The 18,039-nt window shown below is 41.3% G+C and overlaps 1 protein-coding gene across 12 annotated transcripts in view; it reads left to right on the forward strand.

The window, feature by feature from the left end:
* The window catches only part of QTMAN (queuosine-tRNA mannosyltransferase), a 286,265-nt gene that overhangs the window by 50,819 nt on the left and 217,407 nt on the right, over window positions 1-18,039 (forward strand). For 7 of the 12 annotated variants that reach the window (XM_075609453.1, XM_075609448.1, XM_075609455.1 and 4 more), the window contains 2 exons: window positions 7,132-7,201; window positions 14,804-15,011. In XM_075609453.1, the coding sequence (XP_075465568.1) occupies window positions 14,833-15,011 (179 nt within the window). In that variant the 5' untranslated portion in view covers window positions 7,132-7,201; window positions 14,804-14,832. Of the gene's footprint in view, window positions 1-6,815; window positions 6,918-7,131; window positions 7,202-13,747; window positions 13,831-14,803; window positions 15,012-18,039 lie in introns of those variants that run through there. The other 5 variants (XM_075609457.1, XM_075609459.1, XM_075609450.1 and 2 more) reach the window with 4 other exon arrangements.

Genomic DNA, 18,039 nt, shown 5'->3' on the forward strand with positions numbered 1-18,039 from the left:
CTCAAGGGCTTAAAGTACCAACGGTGTATCACAGGATAAAGTGTAGGAGGAAATAAGGTCTCTTGCTTAATAACTGTAGATAATAAACCTGTATTGTTCAAAATGTAAGCAATATTCATATTCAGTTGCTTGCTTTGTCACATTTACAGACAGGTTGCACCTCATTTAAATTGGACCTGAACTTATCTTAAGCTATTTTTAAACAAATGTATTAAACATCCCTATATTCTGCTTGGAGGATTTGGGAGCAATTTATGTTTATGAATGTAATACTTGCATACAAAGGCAGATAGACTGCAGTATACCATTCTGTGTTGAAATATATATATCTATATATAAGGATTAGGTATGTTTCCGTACAAAGCTTTAGCTGTTACTAGGCTGCTAAGCAACAACCGGAATACCTCCTCAAGGAGAGGAATAAGCAAGGGAGGGGACAGGGAGAGATGATGGAGTGGAGAGCAGTGTGCAAGTAGTACTGGACAAAATGGTGAAAGGTGTGACGCGCGCAAAAATCGTTGGTGAGGAAGAAAGTTATTTATAAAGAACCTGACTGTTACGTAATTTTTTCCAAATTTCACTCTAAGTATTCACCAGTTTGCACCACTTTTATATTCTGTTTCGTAAAAAATCTGGGGAGGGGTCTTGGGAGGGAGTGCCCTTGTTGGAGTGAAATTTAGACCAAATGACGTAATGGTCAGATCATTTATAAATAACTGACCTGCGGTCATACAGGCCCATGGCGAGCAATACTGCACCCCTCCTCATCCTCTCCCCTTATCCTCTCACCCTCCCATGCCGCTCGTCATCTCACCCCCCTCCCCTCATCCTCTCACTCCCTCTTCATCCTCTCACCCCCTCACTTCATCCTCTCCCATCCCCCTCCCTTCATCCTCTCATCTCCTCTCCCTTCATCCTCTCTCAACCCCCCATCCCTGATGGAAAACTGCCCAGCACCCTAGCAACAGCAGCCCTGCTCTATCCCTTCTCAGGGCAAATCCCACAATTGGTTACTAAGTCCGGAGAGGTAATACCGAACACATACATTTTTTACCGGACACAGTACTCAAATACCAGGCTGTCCGGTTCAATACCGGACACCTGGCAACCCTATGTGCACATGTGGCAGGAAGGAGTGCAAAGAGATGGGAGGAGAGAGCAAGGTGAGTAGGAGGAGGAAATGGACAGTGAGGAGAGGAGGAAACATGAGGAGGTGCACAGAGAGGACCAGACACAGTAAGGCAGGAAGTGCAAAGGGAGGGGAGGAGAGCGTGCAAAGCAGGGCATGATGGTGGGGAAGAGGGGACAAGATACAACAAGACATTACCCGGAGGGGTCTGCTAGATCGCCGGGTACAGCTAGTTTCTACCTAATACTTTTGGGTCCTTATCAACAAATCTTTTCTTTCCTTGCCCTGTGTTATTCAATGCAGCAATTGGAAAAGGTCAGGATTGGAATGTTGCGATAGTAGAACACAGGTGTACGGTAAATCAAAACACAGACGTGTGTGTCGACCTCCGTTCCTTGCGGTTGTGAATATTTTTATTTTCCAAATGTGAAAATGATTTATACATATTGCCAAACATTAGATTTCAAGCCCATTGTATAGATGCAACTAGAATCGGACTTTTGGGGTTTAGGAACAGTGGCAATGATGACCGTTAAGATACCTTAACTAGGGTTTCTATTTGACTTTTTCAAAAGTGCAATCTTTTTAGACTGCTTACATCCTTCCTTCAGCAAATGTGACTTTAGGTACCACATGCCACTTGAGTGGTCCTAAAAATGTAAAAAAAAAAAAATTGTTATGTCCCAGAGGCCTGAAAGTGTAATTTATAACTAATTTGCTGGCTAGCTCAGTATTTCCTTCTATCTTTTTAAAGCGGCAATTCAAGCCATTTTCCTTTCTTTTTGTTTTCATTTTCTTAATACAGGATTGGAGCAGGGGTTCTCCGGAACTGAACCCCATTAATTCAGCTCCGGGAACCCCCTGCCGGTAGGGGGTGCCGGTAGCCATTCCAGGGTTCACGTGACGTCATCGGGTGCGTCTTCCTATTGGCGCATGTGACCTAGGAGCTTTAAACTTTAGAAGATATCGGCACCCCCTTCAGAGGTATCTTTAGAAGCAGGGGGTCCCCGGAGCTGAAATGAATGGGGTTCAGCTCTGGAGTCCCACCTGCTTCAAACCTGTGTTAAAAATGAAGAAAGAAATGGCTTGGATTGCTCCTTTAAATGTTCAGATAACTTAAACGTCTACAACTGATGTTAGCTTTGATTTGCTTGACCAATATTTAAAAGAGAAATTGGAAAGGTCTTTCAAAGTTTACTTGTGTTGGTTATTAGCCCACAAGTTCTTAGGTTCAGGACAAACATTTTGAAACAATCACTTTACCAGTTCAAGCAATGATGTGGAACAGTAAAACTGTGAACAGCCCACAATTGGCAAAAAGAAAGTACAGAAAATAACTTCTATAAATACCCTTCTCTATTTAAGAGAGATTTCCATCAATTTTAACTATTCATCGTGAAAGTGCTGATACAACAATGCCGTGTTCCCGTTTCTGTAAAACTCAGATGCTGCATCACAGAAATGACTCATCTAGACTCGAAGTTGACTCTCTGGTGCCAGAACAACTGATCCGGCTGACCAGCCGTAGAGTGCTAGTAGCAACAAATGTGGAACATAAATCAATGCATTTCTTCCAAATAAAAGGGATGAGATTTCAAGGAGTGAAGAAATATGAATATTTTCCTAACTTTTATTTTTCTTGGTCTCACATATTTCCAAAATGTGCATGAAAGAATGCTTTTCTGGAAGCTCTACAGTCAAGTGTTCATAAGCTTACGGGGGTGCACATTTCTTTCAAAATGGTCCAACATGCTACATGTGCAAACTAGCTGTGAAATGTTGAAAACATTTGTGGAAAGCAGCACTAGAGACTGTAACCATGGATGTGGTTTTCTGGGTAGACTCTTCTTGGTGTTGAATCTGTACAGTTGTTAGCTCTGCTAGTTAAATGTGATACTGAATATATTGGAATACAAATACTGGACATTGATGATATTGAGATCTCAGAACTTGATTCTAAGTAAATCATTACAGAAAACTGCACAGAGAGATGTCATCCTAAACACATTGAATTTTGCCTTAAAAAAAAAAGAAAAATCTGTAGTGTAAAAAAAAACAAACCTTATTTCAATGCAATCTTTTCATGCTTTATACAAGAAATGCAAAGCCGCAAATTGTAACTGAAGTAAAAATGTGGTTGATGAGCTCATATGTTCAGGTAAAGGAAACGTAACCTTAGTTGCCTGTTTTTCATTATATCTTGGGCTCTATCTTTATACTTGTGAAATTAACCCAACAAAATGGAGCACAAATGCACTCAGTTGGTTAAAGCGGCTGCATGACTCTTTCCGTGATAAAAATATATAAAAAAGACCTTACAGCTGAGATAGCTTAATCTCAATATAAGATTTGTTTGTAGATCTCGAGTATTTTTCCACGTAACGTGGGAAAGAGATAAAAATATAGTGCAATACGTCTATATTCCAATATGATATGAGTAGAACGGGGGGGAAGGGGGGAAAGCAGCCCTCTCGCATGTTCCTAATGATATTAACGCATTGAGGGGTTAAACCCACAGGTGTAGCGGTCATGCACAGACTGAATCGCCTCTGTGATTATAGCCAAATTAACTCTCCATATAATTGGAAGAAAAAGGCAAAATATAGTGATGTACTTTTTTATAAAATGTAAAAAAACATACAGAACACAAGTGGAGATAAACTCATATTCTCCTACTTGTAACACGCGCTTAGACCACACAGGGTCAGACAAGAAATCGCAGCCTCTGACGGAGGAGACGCCTTCCCTTCACTCCTCCGCAAACTCTAGTGATCGCACTTACAGGTTGTGAACTTACGGTTCTGGGCGGGGAAGAACTCTGACATGCGTTCTTCACAACGAATGTATCTACTAGCTATTCACCCTACGCATTTCACTGCGCAAAGCCACTTCCTCAGGGGTCTGTAGATATGTGTTCGACCGCTACACATGTGGGTTTAACACATCACTGCGTGAATATCATTAGGAACATGCGAGTGGAGCTTAGACGTATTGCACAATATTTTTATATTTTCACATACTGTATGTTACGTGGAAACATACTGAAGATGTACAACCCAAGCTTATATTGAGATTTAGCTTTCTCAGCTGTAAGATCATTTAATATATTATTTCATGGAAAGAGTCACGTAGCCGCTTTAATCACCTGAGTGCATTTGTGCTCCTTTTTTGGGTTCGTTTCACTTTGAGACACCTGGGTTTGTGTCGGGGTTGAGCAGCACTTTACTTATGGCTTAATATTATTATTATATACACTTGATATGACCTATTTTCTACTTTGAAAAACGGAAAACAGGGGGAGCAAGGGGTTAACACAATCAAGATATCTGGAACACTGATCGTAGATAAAAATCCAAAAGGAGGCAGGGCCTCTTGAGGGAGGGGGGGGGGGGAATGAGGAATCATACATTATATTTTATAATTGGTAGTGAATGTCTTTAATACTTACACGGCCAAGTGTAAGTACAGATACTTAAAATGGTATCTGTGGGGTTTCGCACCCGTCCACACCGATCCACAGAACAGGATGCAGATGTCCGCTCACAAGCAGGGTTTAAGCCGAGTTCCCTCTACGATGCCCGTAGATAGCACGGTTCCTCCCCAGTGTGGCGGTACAAGGTAAGTGAGGCAATTGTATCAGCATTCAGATCAAAACATTTATTGAGTATAGTAACAACTCCGTTCCGGACGCGGAGACAGAGTCATCTGCGACAGGACGCCTCACCTTGCTACGGCAGTTAGCCTGGGACTTGTTTGATGTGAGTGCCTTGTGAGTTGTTACTATACTCCAATAAATGCTTTGATCTGAATGCTGATACAATTGCCTCACTTACCTTTTACCGCCACACTGGGGAGGAACAGTGCTATCTACGGGCATCGTAGAGGGAACTCGGCTTAAACCCTGCTTGTGAGCAGACACCTGCATCCTGTTCTGTGGATCGTTGTGGACGGGTGCGAAACCCCACAGATACCATTTTAAGTATCTGTACTTACACTTGGCCGTGTAAGTATTAAAGACATTCACTACCAATTATAAAATATAATTTATAATTCCTCATTCCCCCCCCCCCCCTCCCTCCTTTTGGGTTTTTATCTACAATCAGTGTTCAAGATATCTTGATTGTGTTAACCCCTTGCTCCCCCTGTTTTCCGTTTTTCATCTTTCACTAAGGGTCTTGGATGGTCCCTCTTTGGGGTTGAAGCAGAAGGGATTTCCAGGTCATCTTGCATTGCATAGACTAGAGACCTTATTTGTTGGTAATAATATTTATTTTAAACTCCTTATTTTGAGTCAGAGCTTAAGTTAAGCGCCTGGTTTTCTGTTCTATATCTATTTTCTACTTTGAAGTCACTTGTGCTGTTTTTTTGCACAGTGTAAATGTGAAATGTGTGTATATACTATTTAGCGTAGTGGGTTTTTTGTACCCGTCGTGTCTGTAAGCAGCTTTTCCACTTCTCTTTTCCCACCTATAAAGGACACTGACCACTCATTACATTCCGATACCAACATTACATCACCCTAGTAACAGTGCTGATCGGGGCACTGTCGCACTGAATCTCCCAGTGACTTCAGTGGGAGTTTCCGTACAATAGTGCACACATTGGCACTTTGTAAGTTTTAATACTAACCCCTTAGGGTACTATTTAAACTGTCGATGAAGTGCCTCAAAAACCGTCAACAAAAATAAATTAAACTTTGTTACATTTTCTGTTAAATGGCCATTTAATTCATTTAGGGCTATATTATATATACACTAAAGCGACTGCTTTTGCTGAAAAGCCCCGTAGACGGCCATGAGCATTTTTCGCTAAAAGTGCCGCGAATGCCCGCATTGGCGTATATAGAATTACCCCCTTAATCATAAGTCTCTTATCAAAGCTATATTTTCTAACAGTTAGGTTTGCTTATTCATTTAGAGCAGCGGCTGATGAATTAGAATAAGGGAATTTCATTGAGCTTTCAGTGTAATAAAATGTGTATGGTGTGTGTCATTTTTACAACTGACAAAATGGTTTAATATTGTGTTAACGGTCACCTATGCTTTAAGAGTGAATGAAATAATGTTGTCATTTTTTTTTATTGGGAACAAAAGCCGCCTGGGGCATATTATCACATGTTTAAAGTTTTGCTTGTGTATGACACCTTATATCAGGGATGAGCAACTTCAGTCATCAAGGGCCACCAGCAGGTCAGGTTATCTGGATATCCCTGCTTCAGCAGTACAGGTGGCTCAGTGTTCGACTGAAGCAGGGATATCCAGATAACCTGACCTGCAGGTGGCCCTTGCTGACTGGAGTTGCCCACCCCTGCTTTAGATGGACTGAAGGTTAATTACTGGAGAAATGTGCCTTTGAGGAACCGTCTTGATAAGTCAATTGCTTATTTCAGAGACGACAAGTGTTCTTCAGATCTGTTAAGTAGCTTCCCAAACAGATTTCCTTTTAATGTAATACTGTGCTCATTTGTTTAAGACCAGTCACCGTTCTGGTGTGGGTAAGCTAAATGAAATGAAAAGAAACATTCTCCTTATTTAAATAATTTAAGATGGCAAAATGAAAGTCGACAGGTTTATATCAACACTTTATACACAATACAACAAGTAGTCACACATACAACAGCTAATACAGAAATTAAACTTGCAAATACTTGACATATATATATTTTTTTGTTTAAATTTCATTTCAGCGCTTAACTGTAAATAAAGTCTCAAGTTGATTGCTTCATATTCTTAGAAAAAATGCAATCTGTGAAAATCTATCTTAATATTCAACAAGCCGTGTGAACTAGGTAACAAATTAATACCAATTATTATTACATATTATGATAATATAATTGAAAATGATGTTACACACAAATCAAATTAATGTTACGCATAACTTAATATGTATCCCTAGCCAGTTTATAATATAGATCTTCCATGTACGTTGGACAGTACATGGTTGTTAGTCGTTTTTTCATTCTGAACATGTGTAAACATGCCATTGGTTTCTTTCTGTTACAGATCATGGTTAAAAAGAAATTGACATGTGGGAGTGACACACGTTGAAGAAGAAATTACAAACTGACAAAGGGTAATTTTTCCTATAAAATAAGCTTCTTTTTTTTTTAGCCAATATTCAAACATGTTTTTTTCTCTCCAGATTTTAGCTAATATTTAATTATTACCATTATTGTTATTATGCCGGCCATCTACACTCTACTTTCCAACACAAGCAAAAAGAAGAACTAAAATATTTGGGAATTAGAGGAGGGCCTAGGGCATGCGGTGGGTTCCGTTCTAATGGCCCAGCGATTTTCAGCCTGTGCGCATGCGCAAACCGACAATTTCCCCCCCCTTCTGCACATGTGCAACCTTCATTCGGCACGTGCAACCTTTGTTCTGCCCATGCACACCCTCGGCAACTGCCCGTTCTGCGCATGCGCGACCTCGGACTTCTCAGTTCTGCGCATGCGCAGACCTGGCGGCCCCCTTCTCGGTACCGCCGTATCAGCGGATCGCTTAGAAGCGGGCCTTGCTGTATAATACAGTAAAGGGATAGCAGTAGCAAATATGAAAGTAAACATGGAGAACAGAGTCTTCGCCATGAAAATCTTGAAAAAAAATCTCATGAAAAAAGTTTATATATACAGTATAACTACTATAGAGCTTGTTAAGAAAATCGTATGTAGGCTATTCTTAAAACATATCAGTAAAAAAAAAAAATACAGAGTAGAGGCGGCTATGTGTTAGCAATTTCTCAAAATAAAAGCACCCATCATTTGTTTCCACTGCATAAATGAATAGTTATTGATGCAAGCGAATTCCAGGACTCAAGGGGATCTTTCACTGGCATGAAAGCAAAAAAACCTTGCTCAGTAGGAAACTTTACTTTTGACTTAATGCAAAAAAAGAAAAAAATAATTCTACTTCGATGGGGTTTCCCTGATGATTAAGCAAAGTAAGTAGGTGTACAGTAGTTCTAGATTTTTGCATATTAGATGTACACTTGTGCTTTATTGTTTTTTGTAAGAGCAACTTGGAAATCCCATTTCATTTTGGTTTCCAGCAGCATTGATACCGAACTTCATTTGTTGTCCAGGTCTTTGAATGTAGTTATACGGAAGGTTACTCCGGAACCTGTGGGGGTCAGGCAAATCTACATGTCATTTAATCCATAGTGGTAACATGAGTTAAAATGGTATTTTTAAGTAGGTTTATGTACCACCTTATATATGGTTCGTGGAATTATTTTCTCGTATGTGTGGGATTCTAACAGTTTATGCAATTGTTACTGAAACTGCACCTTTTTTCCTTTAGCTAATAAGCGTAGCACAACTATGGAATTTAATTTGGCAGTGGCTAGCAGGTACCTTAAATGTACATAGCTGTACTGAAGGGTTTGCGTTTCTCAAAGATTAAATGAAGTTAAATGAAACCTAATTGACAGTTTTGAATTCACAAGTATGACTGCAGATTCATCATACATCCCCATCCGTTTCATATTTGACATATTTTCCAATTAAGTCTGCTTTCCTTATCATGGTCTACCACCATCTCAATGTCCGCGTGTAGAGAACAGAGTTATAAGCATGTATCAACCTAGCTGTACAGTAAAATAGAATGTTGATGGAAAGAAGACATTTTTAATGTGCTCAATATGTGCCATTACAAACACGTGTTGTATTATTGCCACAGATAATTCTAGAGTTTAATCACTTGCTGTTTGAATTTTGCATTCTTGTACACTTCAGTAGAGCTAGCATCTCGACAACACGTTTAAGGTCAATTGTGTTGGCTAACTTCCTCTCAAAATATATAAGCATTAAACTATGAAGTCTCTTATCACCTCTAGTTAAGCCTCAGATACGTTTAACAGTTTTTATAGCACTGAAAGTTCTTCCACTTCATTCAGCTGACACAGGTGATGCTAATGCTAAGCGACATACTGTTGGCCAATGCTAAAAGCTTCTTGTTTGTTCAAACATTTCAGCAGAAGTATTCCATTTCAGCAGAAGTATTCCATTTCAGTAGTAAGTAGAGACGATATGGATATTATTCCACAAGTACTTTCTCCAATGACAAGTCATATATATTTTTTCTTTAGTTTCCTCAATTTTTTAAATGGTTTGCAATGTAAATTATACTTTAACTACTTCTAAGTTTTGATTATTTGACATGATGTGTGGTATAAAATTATATGTAGATTTGAGTCTTATTCATGTAAAAATAACAGCTTGCTTGAATGACTTTCAGGTGTTAGGCATTTTATTGATTGCAAAGATCTCTGTGGGTTTTATTTTTTGCATTTTTTTCTCTCTGAACAATCGGGTCTAAAGTTTGTTTATCTAAGGGATATATCAGTTTAGGCAAAGGTCCACATGAAACTGGAAAAATGACAAAATACTCTTTCATATGCTGCATTTATTTACATTGCATCTGAGCTATTAGATTTAATTGATTTAATAAGACTAACATAATTAGTTTTAGATGATACTTCAAGGCTTAAGATTCACAATTACTTAATTGTTTAGTTTGCAAGGTTTACTGAGCTAGAAAAGGTCAAAATGTATTAAACTTAATTGATCAAATATGCAGAATCCTTCCATTTAGAGTACAGTCAGATAACCATTGCAAGTATGATTTAGGTGTTAACAGCTTTGTTTCATCTTCCTGTTATAATAATACTGCTTCCCTTACAAATAGCCATTGTATGTACCAAAGGTCTTAAATAGGAATCCATATCATGTGTCAGTATGTGTGTCAGCATGCTTTGTGTCACATTTGAATCCGCAAGTAATTTGGGGAGTGGTGTGTGGATCAATTCTGGAGGGAGTTGCTTAGCAGAATATCCTGATGGTATGTATAAAAGTTTGCATCTGGGAATTGTGCAGTTTTCCTTTCCGATTTGCACATAGTTTGCTGTCACATTTCCCTGTTTGCTCAAGACACCACAATCGGATGTAAGAAAAAGATAACAAGTTTCCTATATTGCCCAACAATTTTTTACATTTGCTTTATAGAACACATTTTGGCATCTCATTCATTAGTGGCTTTAAACATTTAACTTCTAGGAGCTTTCTAGGCATTGAAGACCAAGATAGATAATGTAAGAAATTCAGCGCTCGTGCTGCAGGTATATATTGTGTTGGAAACGTAAATCCCCTTGCAGCATGTGTGCGGAGCGTCTCCCCAGTAGGCTCCTGAAACAAGGTGACCCCCAAGAGGGGGACGCCTTGGAAGAAAAGAAGAAAAAATGCACACAATGCGCACCAGAGATTAAAAAGTGGTAAATTATTTATTAATAAAAATTAACCGAGGGTATCCAACCCCACCTCAGTACATATGCGTCACAGATCTAGGTTCGGTTACAATGAACACAAACCATATAATTAATTCTGACTAATTAAGCTAAATCCACAAACAGCATAACACACGATATATAAAAATAAAAAAGGAGACAGTGTTCAATAAAACAGAATAAATTGATCCTGGAATTGACTAAAATAATAGTTAAACAGCTGCCTGAGGCTGACGGGGAGACGAAGACATACACTGAAGCACAGAGCGGGTTCCGCGGCGAACAGGCTGAGACGGCGTTTGCAGGGAGCTCGGGCGGTGGTTAGATCTCTGCGGTGGCGTGGTCCGGATCCCTATACGTTCGCCGCGGAACCCGTAATAATTTACCACTTTTTAATCTCTGGTGCGCATTGTGTGAATTTTTTCTTCCATTGAAGACCAAGATGTTTAGGAATTTCTGAACTATTTTGTAAACCCCCCCTGCCTAAAGGGTTACTAGAAGGTTGGAATGTATCAGGCCCCACCCTGTGTTATCATGGGATCTTTACGTCACTGAGTGCATAAGAAGGGGAAGGTTCGAGAAGGGTAGGTTCCGAGAGGACAAAAGGAGAGGAGCCTTGGCGAGAGTAGATAAATAATGTGTATAAAGTAAAAGCATAGACCGGAACTCCTCTTTATGTTGTATATAGGGACAGTACCCTTTAAGTTAGTATCTCCCAAAAAAGAAGGGAGTCCTAAACAGTTAAGGAATATGGCACGCCATAGAGGGCGACGGGGAAAGGGCTCCCGGGTGTTGGTGGATCAGCTCTAACCGTGGATCTGCTCTAATATTAATCAGTCTGTATGGAAGTGGCAGTTCCCAAACAGGCCAAAGGTATTGGGTCATATAAGAAACACCCCCCAGGATTCCGGTAGGGGCCTAAAGTAATTGGATTAGACAGCGCAACATTGTCAATATGTGTATGAGCGGTCTCTGCTTTGGGACATGAATAAATGACAGTTGTACTACAAAAGTTCTTGGCGTCCATTTTTTTACATCCTTGCTACCTTATCGGCTACCCACCTGAATCCAGTACCCTGAGTTAAGTTAATCCATGTTGACTAGTCAACCTTTGCCCAGCGACGTAAACTCTGTAGGCGCTGGGCAGGGAGGGTTACATTTTCTTTTGCCGTATTTGGTGAAAACCTTTTATTTCGTGTTATTGGTGTAAAAGTCAAGGTTTGAAGGAGAAGCCACGGGGAGAGCCTGTAATATCAGATCAATACGGATGCTCATCAGTAGCGGGAACCGGGAGTCCACATCCATGGTGTGATGCAGCGGTGCACAAACTGGGGGGCGCGACCCCCAGGGGGGGGCGCGAGACTGCCGGCGGGGGGGGCGCAGGGTTTACAGTAAACCCCGCGCACTTCCCGAAGGCACTTAAATTAAGTGCCGGGGGAGCTGCAGGGCCTCTGTAAACCTACTTACCTTGGCTCCGGCGGCTTCCTTCCTGCGTCGCCATGGCAACGCGGCGTCAAAATGACGCCGCAAGGTCATGTACGTCGCGTTGCTATGGCAAGGAGAGTTAAGGAAGGAGCGGGCAGATGGAGTAGTCAGACAATCCAAGGTCAGGCAGTCAACAGAAGAGTAGTCGATCAAGCCAAAGGTCAGAGCAGGGAGTAATAGGACAAGCTGGAATATATATCAGGTTTTCGCAAGATCCAACAGCAAGTCTGGGAGCTTCCAAGCTGCAGTGAAACAGAGGACCTGCTCTAAAGGTAGCAAGTAGCTAGTGAAGCACTGGAGGAAAGGACAGGTTCCTTTTTATAGGCCACGGGAAGTCGGGTGGTGTAGTCATTATAGCAGTCTACAAGGGACTGCGTAGAATGACGCAGTCCCTGCATGCGTGTCCTTACAGTAAAGTTTTATGTTTGAATCCAATATGCTATAGTATCATATTAAAGATATCCTGTTTGCTTAGAACTGTATATTACTTGGGCACTACATTTCCAAAGTACTGATAAGCACTTGCCCCAAGCCATCAGCTCAGCCCAAGATGAGTACCTCTCCTTCACCCTCATGAACTAATACAACATCTAAAACATTTAAAAGGATGGTATTGTACAGTAGCCATAATTTCACTAATGCACTACTGTGATGGTGAGTGGGTACCCAGGCCAGTAATAAAGGTATTTGGTCCGTCTTGGTGCCCCTGAACCATATGGGGGAATGGTGATTGTCAGCTCTTAAATCCAATCATGGCATGTAACTGCATTTGTAATAAAGGAGTATTTGTATTTTTACTGTTCCAGGAGTGCCAAGCAGCGGAGATGTGCAGGGCGTGAGTTTCAGGGATGATTTTACGGTTAAATGTTGTCAGGGTGCGTTTGGGTAGAAGGGGGCCAGTGTTGCGGGTTACCCGGAAACATGTACTCAGGAATCCCCTCAGATGCATGAGGACCACAGACCACCGGATAAAATCCTCCCTTGAAAGCAGTTTGCAGCTCACCGCTAAATCTCCCTGCTTTAGCACAGGCCAGGACAGTAAGAACGGGCAGGGAATTGGTGTTTTAGTTTAAAGTGTAGAGTGTCAGTTCTGCGACCCAGTGATGGCTGTAACACTGTAATTGCAGTAAAAACCGTCTGTGTGTCTCCCACCAGGGATAAGGTGGCGAGAATCATATCATGTTTTAAATGTATGGGTTATTGGAACAGTGTTCCCCTGTAACCCGCGCAAAGGAAAAGGGGTTTTAAAAAGCAGCAGCTTACAGCACAGCGCATGGTGTTTAGCTAACTTTGGCTAGGAATGTCCTGTAGTGCTGAGTTTTGCTGTGAGTGCTGCTGGAGTAAAATAATTAAAAAGGTTATGCCGCAATTTTTATAAAGGTATATAAAAATTGATGTATAAAAGTCCTCAAGGGTTATGTTTTTGGTAAAGTAATGTTCAGAGGAAGTCATTCAGTGTGGATGAAGGTCGATTTGCATAGGAAACAGAGGAAGCTACCCCACCCCTAAGCTTCAAAGGCTGTTCAGGATATGAAGGTGTTAACCATGTGTTAGCACGGGTATGGAAGTGTTAGACCCTGTGTTAGCAAGAAGGGGTGAAGGAAGAGACTTCAATAAGCCATCCTGCAAAATGGCTGCTCTGTCCAGAATTTCCGGTGCTGAGCCGGTAGGGAGTTTAGCATGACAAATGGGAAAAGATGGCGTTTGTCGCACATGCCCTGTTGCTATGCTGAAGCTCCCAGTGCCAGTCTACATAGAATTGGCAAACTCCAGGATAGGTGGGATAATTTATTCCCAAGCAGAGATTGGCAGGCCAGGTTAGGTATAAGGAGTTTTAACCCTATAATAATCCGTGCAGCCCATCAGGAATAAGTTCCATCTGAGAGTCATCATGCGGTAACAGTTCCATCCTGTAACAAGACCTAACATCGTAACTAGTAACTGTATTTTTCGTTGTAATTGTAAATCAAGCTGTGTATGTTCATTCTGTAAATAAATCACAAATTATTTTATCTCTTGCTTTGCTCAATCAAAGGATCCGGGTAATTAAGGTGTTAAAAGCATTGGTCTCCTGTAACAACTACTGCCTTAGATTTAAAGAGCCAGTCCAAGTTTATTTTTTTTTTTAAATAGTATTGAAGCAAGGGGTCTCCGGAGCTGAACCCATTCATTTCAGCTCCCTGCTTCTAGCGATAGCTCAGTAGGCGGGTGCCGGTAGTGCTTCGCTAGTAGGATCCACGTTATGGCATCTTTGAAAGCTCCCACGCCCTGGAAGCCGTGACGTCATTCGTTTTGGCTTCCTGTTGGAGGGGTGAGGTTCAGCTCCAGAGACCCCTTGCTTCACTCCTGTTAAAAAAAAACAAAAAACGTAAAAAAATAATAATAAAAAAAACACGAATTGCACATTTAAAGGGAATCTCTGTACTAAAGTGCAAATTAGCCTTATTGGTTAATTTACTTTATTAATGGTTGCCTCATTTTTGAGGCTAGATGCCCAAGTTTCCTCTGGGTAGGGCACTTATTGCCTTCTGTGTCTTTGTGATATTCAGTTTGTTATTATGCCATTTTATGTCACACATACATCATCTTCATGTGCTGAGGATCGTGTTGGCCGCTAAAAAAATTAAACAATGGTGATATATACATCAGTAAGAAGGTTCTCACAATGATATCTTAAAAAACTTAAATTTTGTTTTCCATCTCTCCACCATATATATACATTCCTGTTCAGTCTTCCCAGTCAAACTGCTGCATGTGGACCTACGTCTAAACAGATTAATAAACCTAGGCAACCTGTTTTACAGCACAAAAATGGGTACATTTTAATGGCAATATAAGCACAAGTCATGAATTCCATTTTTCTGCGTGTCACTTGATTAAATTGTTTATTTGTTCATGCTCCATTTTCAGGAATTCCTAAAGTTTTGAAATACACAAAAATGAGTGTCCTTTTGATTGAAGCTTTTTATGGAGGGTCTCACAAACAGCTGATGGATCTACTTAAGGAAGAAATTGAAGGATGTGTTTTGTATGGTCTTCCAGCAAAGAAGTGGCATTGGAGAGCTCGCACTGCTGCTTTGTACTTTATGCAAACTATTCCACCTAATGACAATTACAGGTAAGTTTTTTAGGGTTCTTGTAATTAGTTAATTACAGTAACAGCGGACTGGTGATATAAGTAGATATTTCTGCTGACGTTGTTCGGTGCTGTAATCCAGCGGTGCGCAAACTGGGCCGGGCGCAAGATTATTTAGGGGGGGCGCAGGCTGCGTGCGGGGAAACCTGGGGGCGGGCAGAGCTGTGCACAGGCGGCCAGAAGCTCCGTGCAGAGGCTGCTTCCAGTTCTCTGCTGTGAATGCCTGCAGAGGGGGCGGGGCCTTGCGGCGGGGTCTTCCCTGCACACGGACAAGCCCTCCTATTGTCTGTTACCCGCCCGTTTTCAGCAGCACATGGGAGGACCTGAGCAGGCTTAGTTACAACCTCCCCCCACCCACTTGGTGTGTGTGTGTGTGTGTGGGGTTGAGTGTGTGTGTGTGGGGGGGGTTGTGTGTGTATGTGTGGGGGGGGTTGAGTGTGTGTGGCGGGGGGGTTGTGTGTGTGTGGTGATTGAGTATGTGTGCTGTGTGTGTGTTGTCTGAGATTGTGTGGGTGTTGTGATTGAATGCAGCGGTGCACAAACTGGGGGGGGGGTGCAAGATTACCCCCCCGGGCGCAAGATTATTTAGGCGTGGCGCGTGCGGCAAAACCTGGGTGCGCAGGCGAAAAAGATGTGCGCGGGCGGCCAAGATGTGCGCAGGCGGGCAGCCGAAGATGTGCGCGGGCGGCCAAACAGAATAGTACAGGTGGCGGCCACGTGATTCGGAGGTACAGGGGAGGAGCACGCGCGAGCGCTGTGATGTCAAACGCCCCTCCCTCGGGTGTCTGCTCTGCAATAGCGCTGTGTTCCTGCTCTCCTCCGCTGGCAACCTGCTTCGCTGCGATCCTCTGCAAGTGAAAGGGTCGGCTGCCACTATATCAATCATACTATGAATGTACAGAAATAATGGGAGAAAAAAAAAGTGTAACCACTTCCCCGTTCGTGCTTGCAAAATTATGCAGGACACCCTGCGCTCATGCTTAGAGAGTTGGTGATGTCACCGCTCTCAGCGGCAGCGCGGACGCAGCCTAATTTTGCAAGAGCGAGCTGTTGAAGTATGTAAGTATTTAGGCTGCGCTTATAGTGCCGGCGCCGCCGCCCGAAAACAAGTGCATTGTTGCCGCCGCGTATAGTAAGCGCGACGGGGCGACGCGAGTTTTTGAAGCCGGCAATATTTGATTTTTCAGGGGCTGTCGCCTCATGGAACAGCCTCTGAACCAATCAATGGCCTGGTCGCCCGCGCCGCCACAAAGCGAAATGCAACTTTCGCTAGCGGCGACAGGTGACATCACACGTCTCCGTCGCGGCCTTAGACATATTTGTATTTACATTGTATACTGTTTAATAAAGGTTTTGTTTTTTCATGTGATTTTGATTACATCAGGCAGGGGGGGCCTGAGAAATGTCATGGATAAAAAGGGGGGCTCGGCATAAAAAGTTTGCTCACCCCTGCGTGTAATCCACAAAGCGCATAAAACCCTAGCACAGAGAATATTAAACTGTATTTGTACCTCCGATTTTAAGAGGAAGTCATAACGCAAAACAATCTGGGTTCTCGTCTGAGCAAGAGCGCAGATATTCTGAAAGTATTCAGGACTGTCAAAGAATAATAAAGGAACTACTGTATGAAATTATTCCATATTCTCAATAGACACATTTGTTTTGGTCAACTGCCAATTGTCAGCTTTCTGGATGCTTCCAAATAATTTGAAGTTGAGACAGAAAATATGGTGGACCTGGTCATACTTACTTGGCAACATAACTAAAAGAATAAATGTTGGCGAATGATAAAACCTTTGCCCAAGCTCGGAAATGGGGCAAACCTGGGACATTTGCCACAGGCGAAAAATTGCGAATTTGCAGGAAATGGCAAATTCACTGAAAACAAATTTTCCATAGATTATGGTGCACATTTATTAATCAGTGCTTTGCCATAGGACACCTTGCACGTTTAGCCTATTCCCTTAAATGGACCAGTTTGTTCTGGTGCTGAGAGGTGTTTTATAGCATAACACCACTTTGTTAATATTGGTCTAAATCATTTAAATAAATCCGTTCCATTCGTAAATTGTTGAAAATAAAAATGCCTTTAAATAAAGTTGGCCAGTTAAAGTGCTTCGGTAAGGGTTTTGAAAAAATGTAGTATTATAGTATAGTTTAAACTTCATTGGTAAGATCGTAGTCTAAAAATGTTCCTTTTCGGGAGAGTCATACAGGTTTGTTGCATTTATCAAAAATAAACCTGCTACACGTTTCTAAAACATTTATAAAACCGTGTGCTGACAATGTCATCATGGAGTTTACAGAAATCTAATTTAAACATGAAAAGATAAAAAGAAAAATGACTTTGCTTCTCCCTTTATAAACCAAGTCTTGTTTTTTTTTTTTTATTTCAGCACTCGACTTGCCTTGTTGTGTTATAACTTTATCATATTGAGTCAGTAAAAAGATACTTTTTCTGTCAAGAATTCATGTGGTTGAAGCCTCTTAAGCAGTCTCTTGGTTGTGAAAGTCAAAGGACATACTAAGCATGTACCTAAAAATGTTCAGGCATGTGCGTTAGTCTCGAACATAGCCATATCCTCCAACATATCACAAGGTTGTTTTGTTTCTTCAAGGTCACCATCACAAGACATCCTGTGCTATCTGTAATAAACTAATTAGACATTACTCACAGACACACACCCCATTAGTTAAACCTAAATTACATTGACCTAACATAATTTAATTGTAACTCATCAGATTACCTACATTGTACCAAGAAGAAAAAGCTCAGAAATACAGAAAATAGCCAGTTGTTAATAGTCCTGAGAAATAGATTTAATATTTTAGTGTTGCAAATCACATTTCTTAGAGGATATTGTAACTCAAAATGATGAGGGTTCTAATATGGTATGATGTTACAGTGTGACAAAATATAGATATACTGAGAAGAAAATTATTTCATATACTTGTCTTTTTTCATGTATCAATAACCAACATCTACGTCCATATTTACTAAGATGTGTTC

The sequence above is a fragment of the Ascaphus truei genome, chromosome 7 (genome assembly GCF_040206685.1).
Source record: "Ascaphus truei isolate aAscTru1 chromosome 7, aAscTru1.hap1, whole genome shotgun sequence".
Classification (NCBI taxonomy): domain Eukaryota; kingdom Metazoa; phylum Chordata; class Amphibia; order Anura; family Ascaphidae; genus Ascaphus; species Ascaphus truei.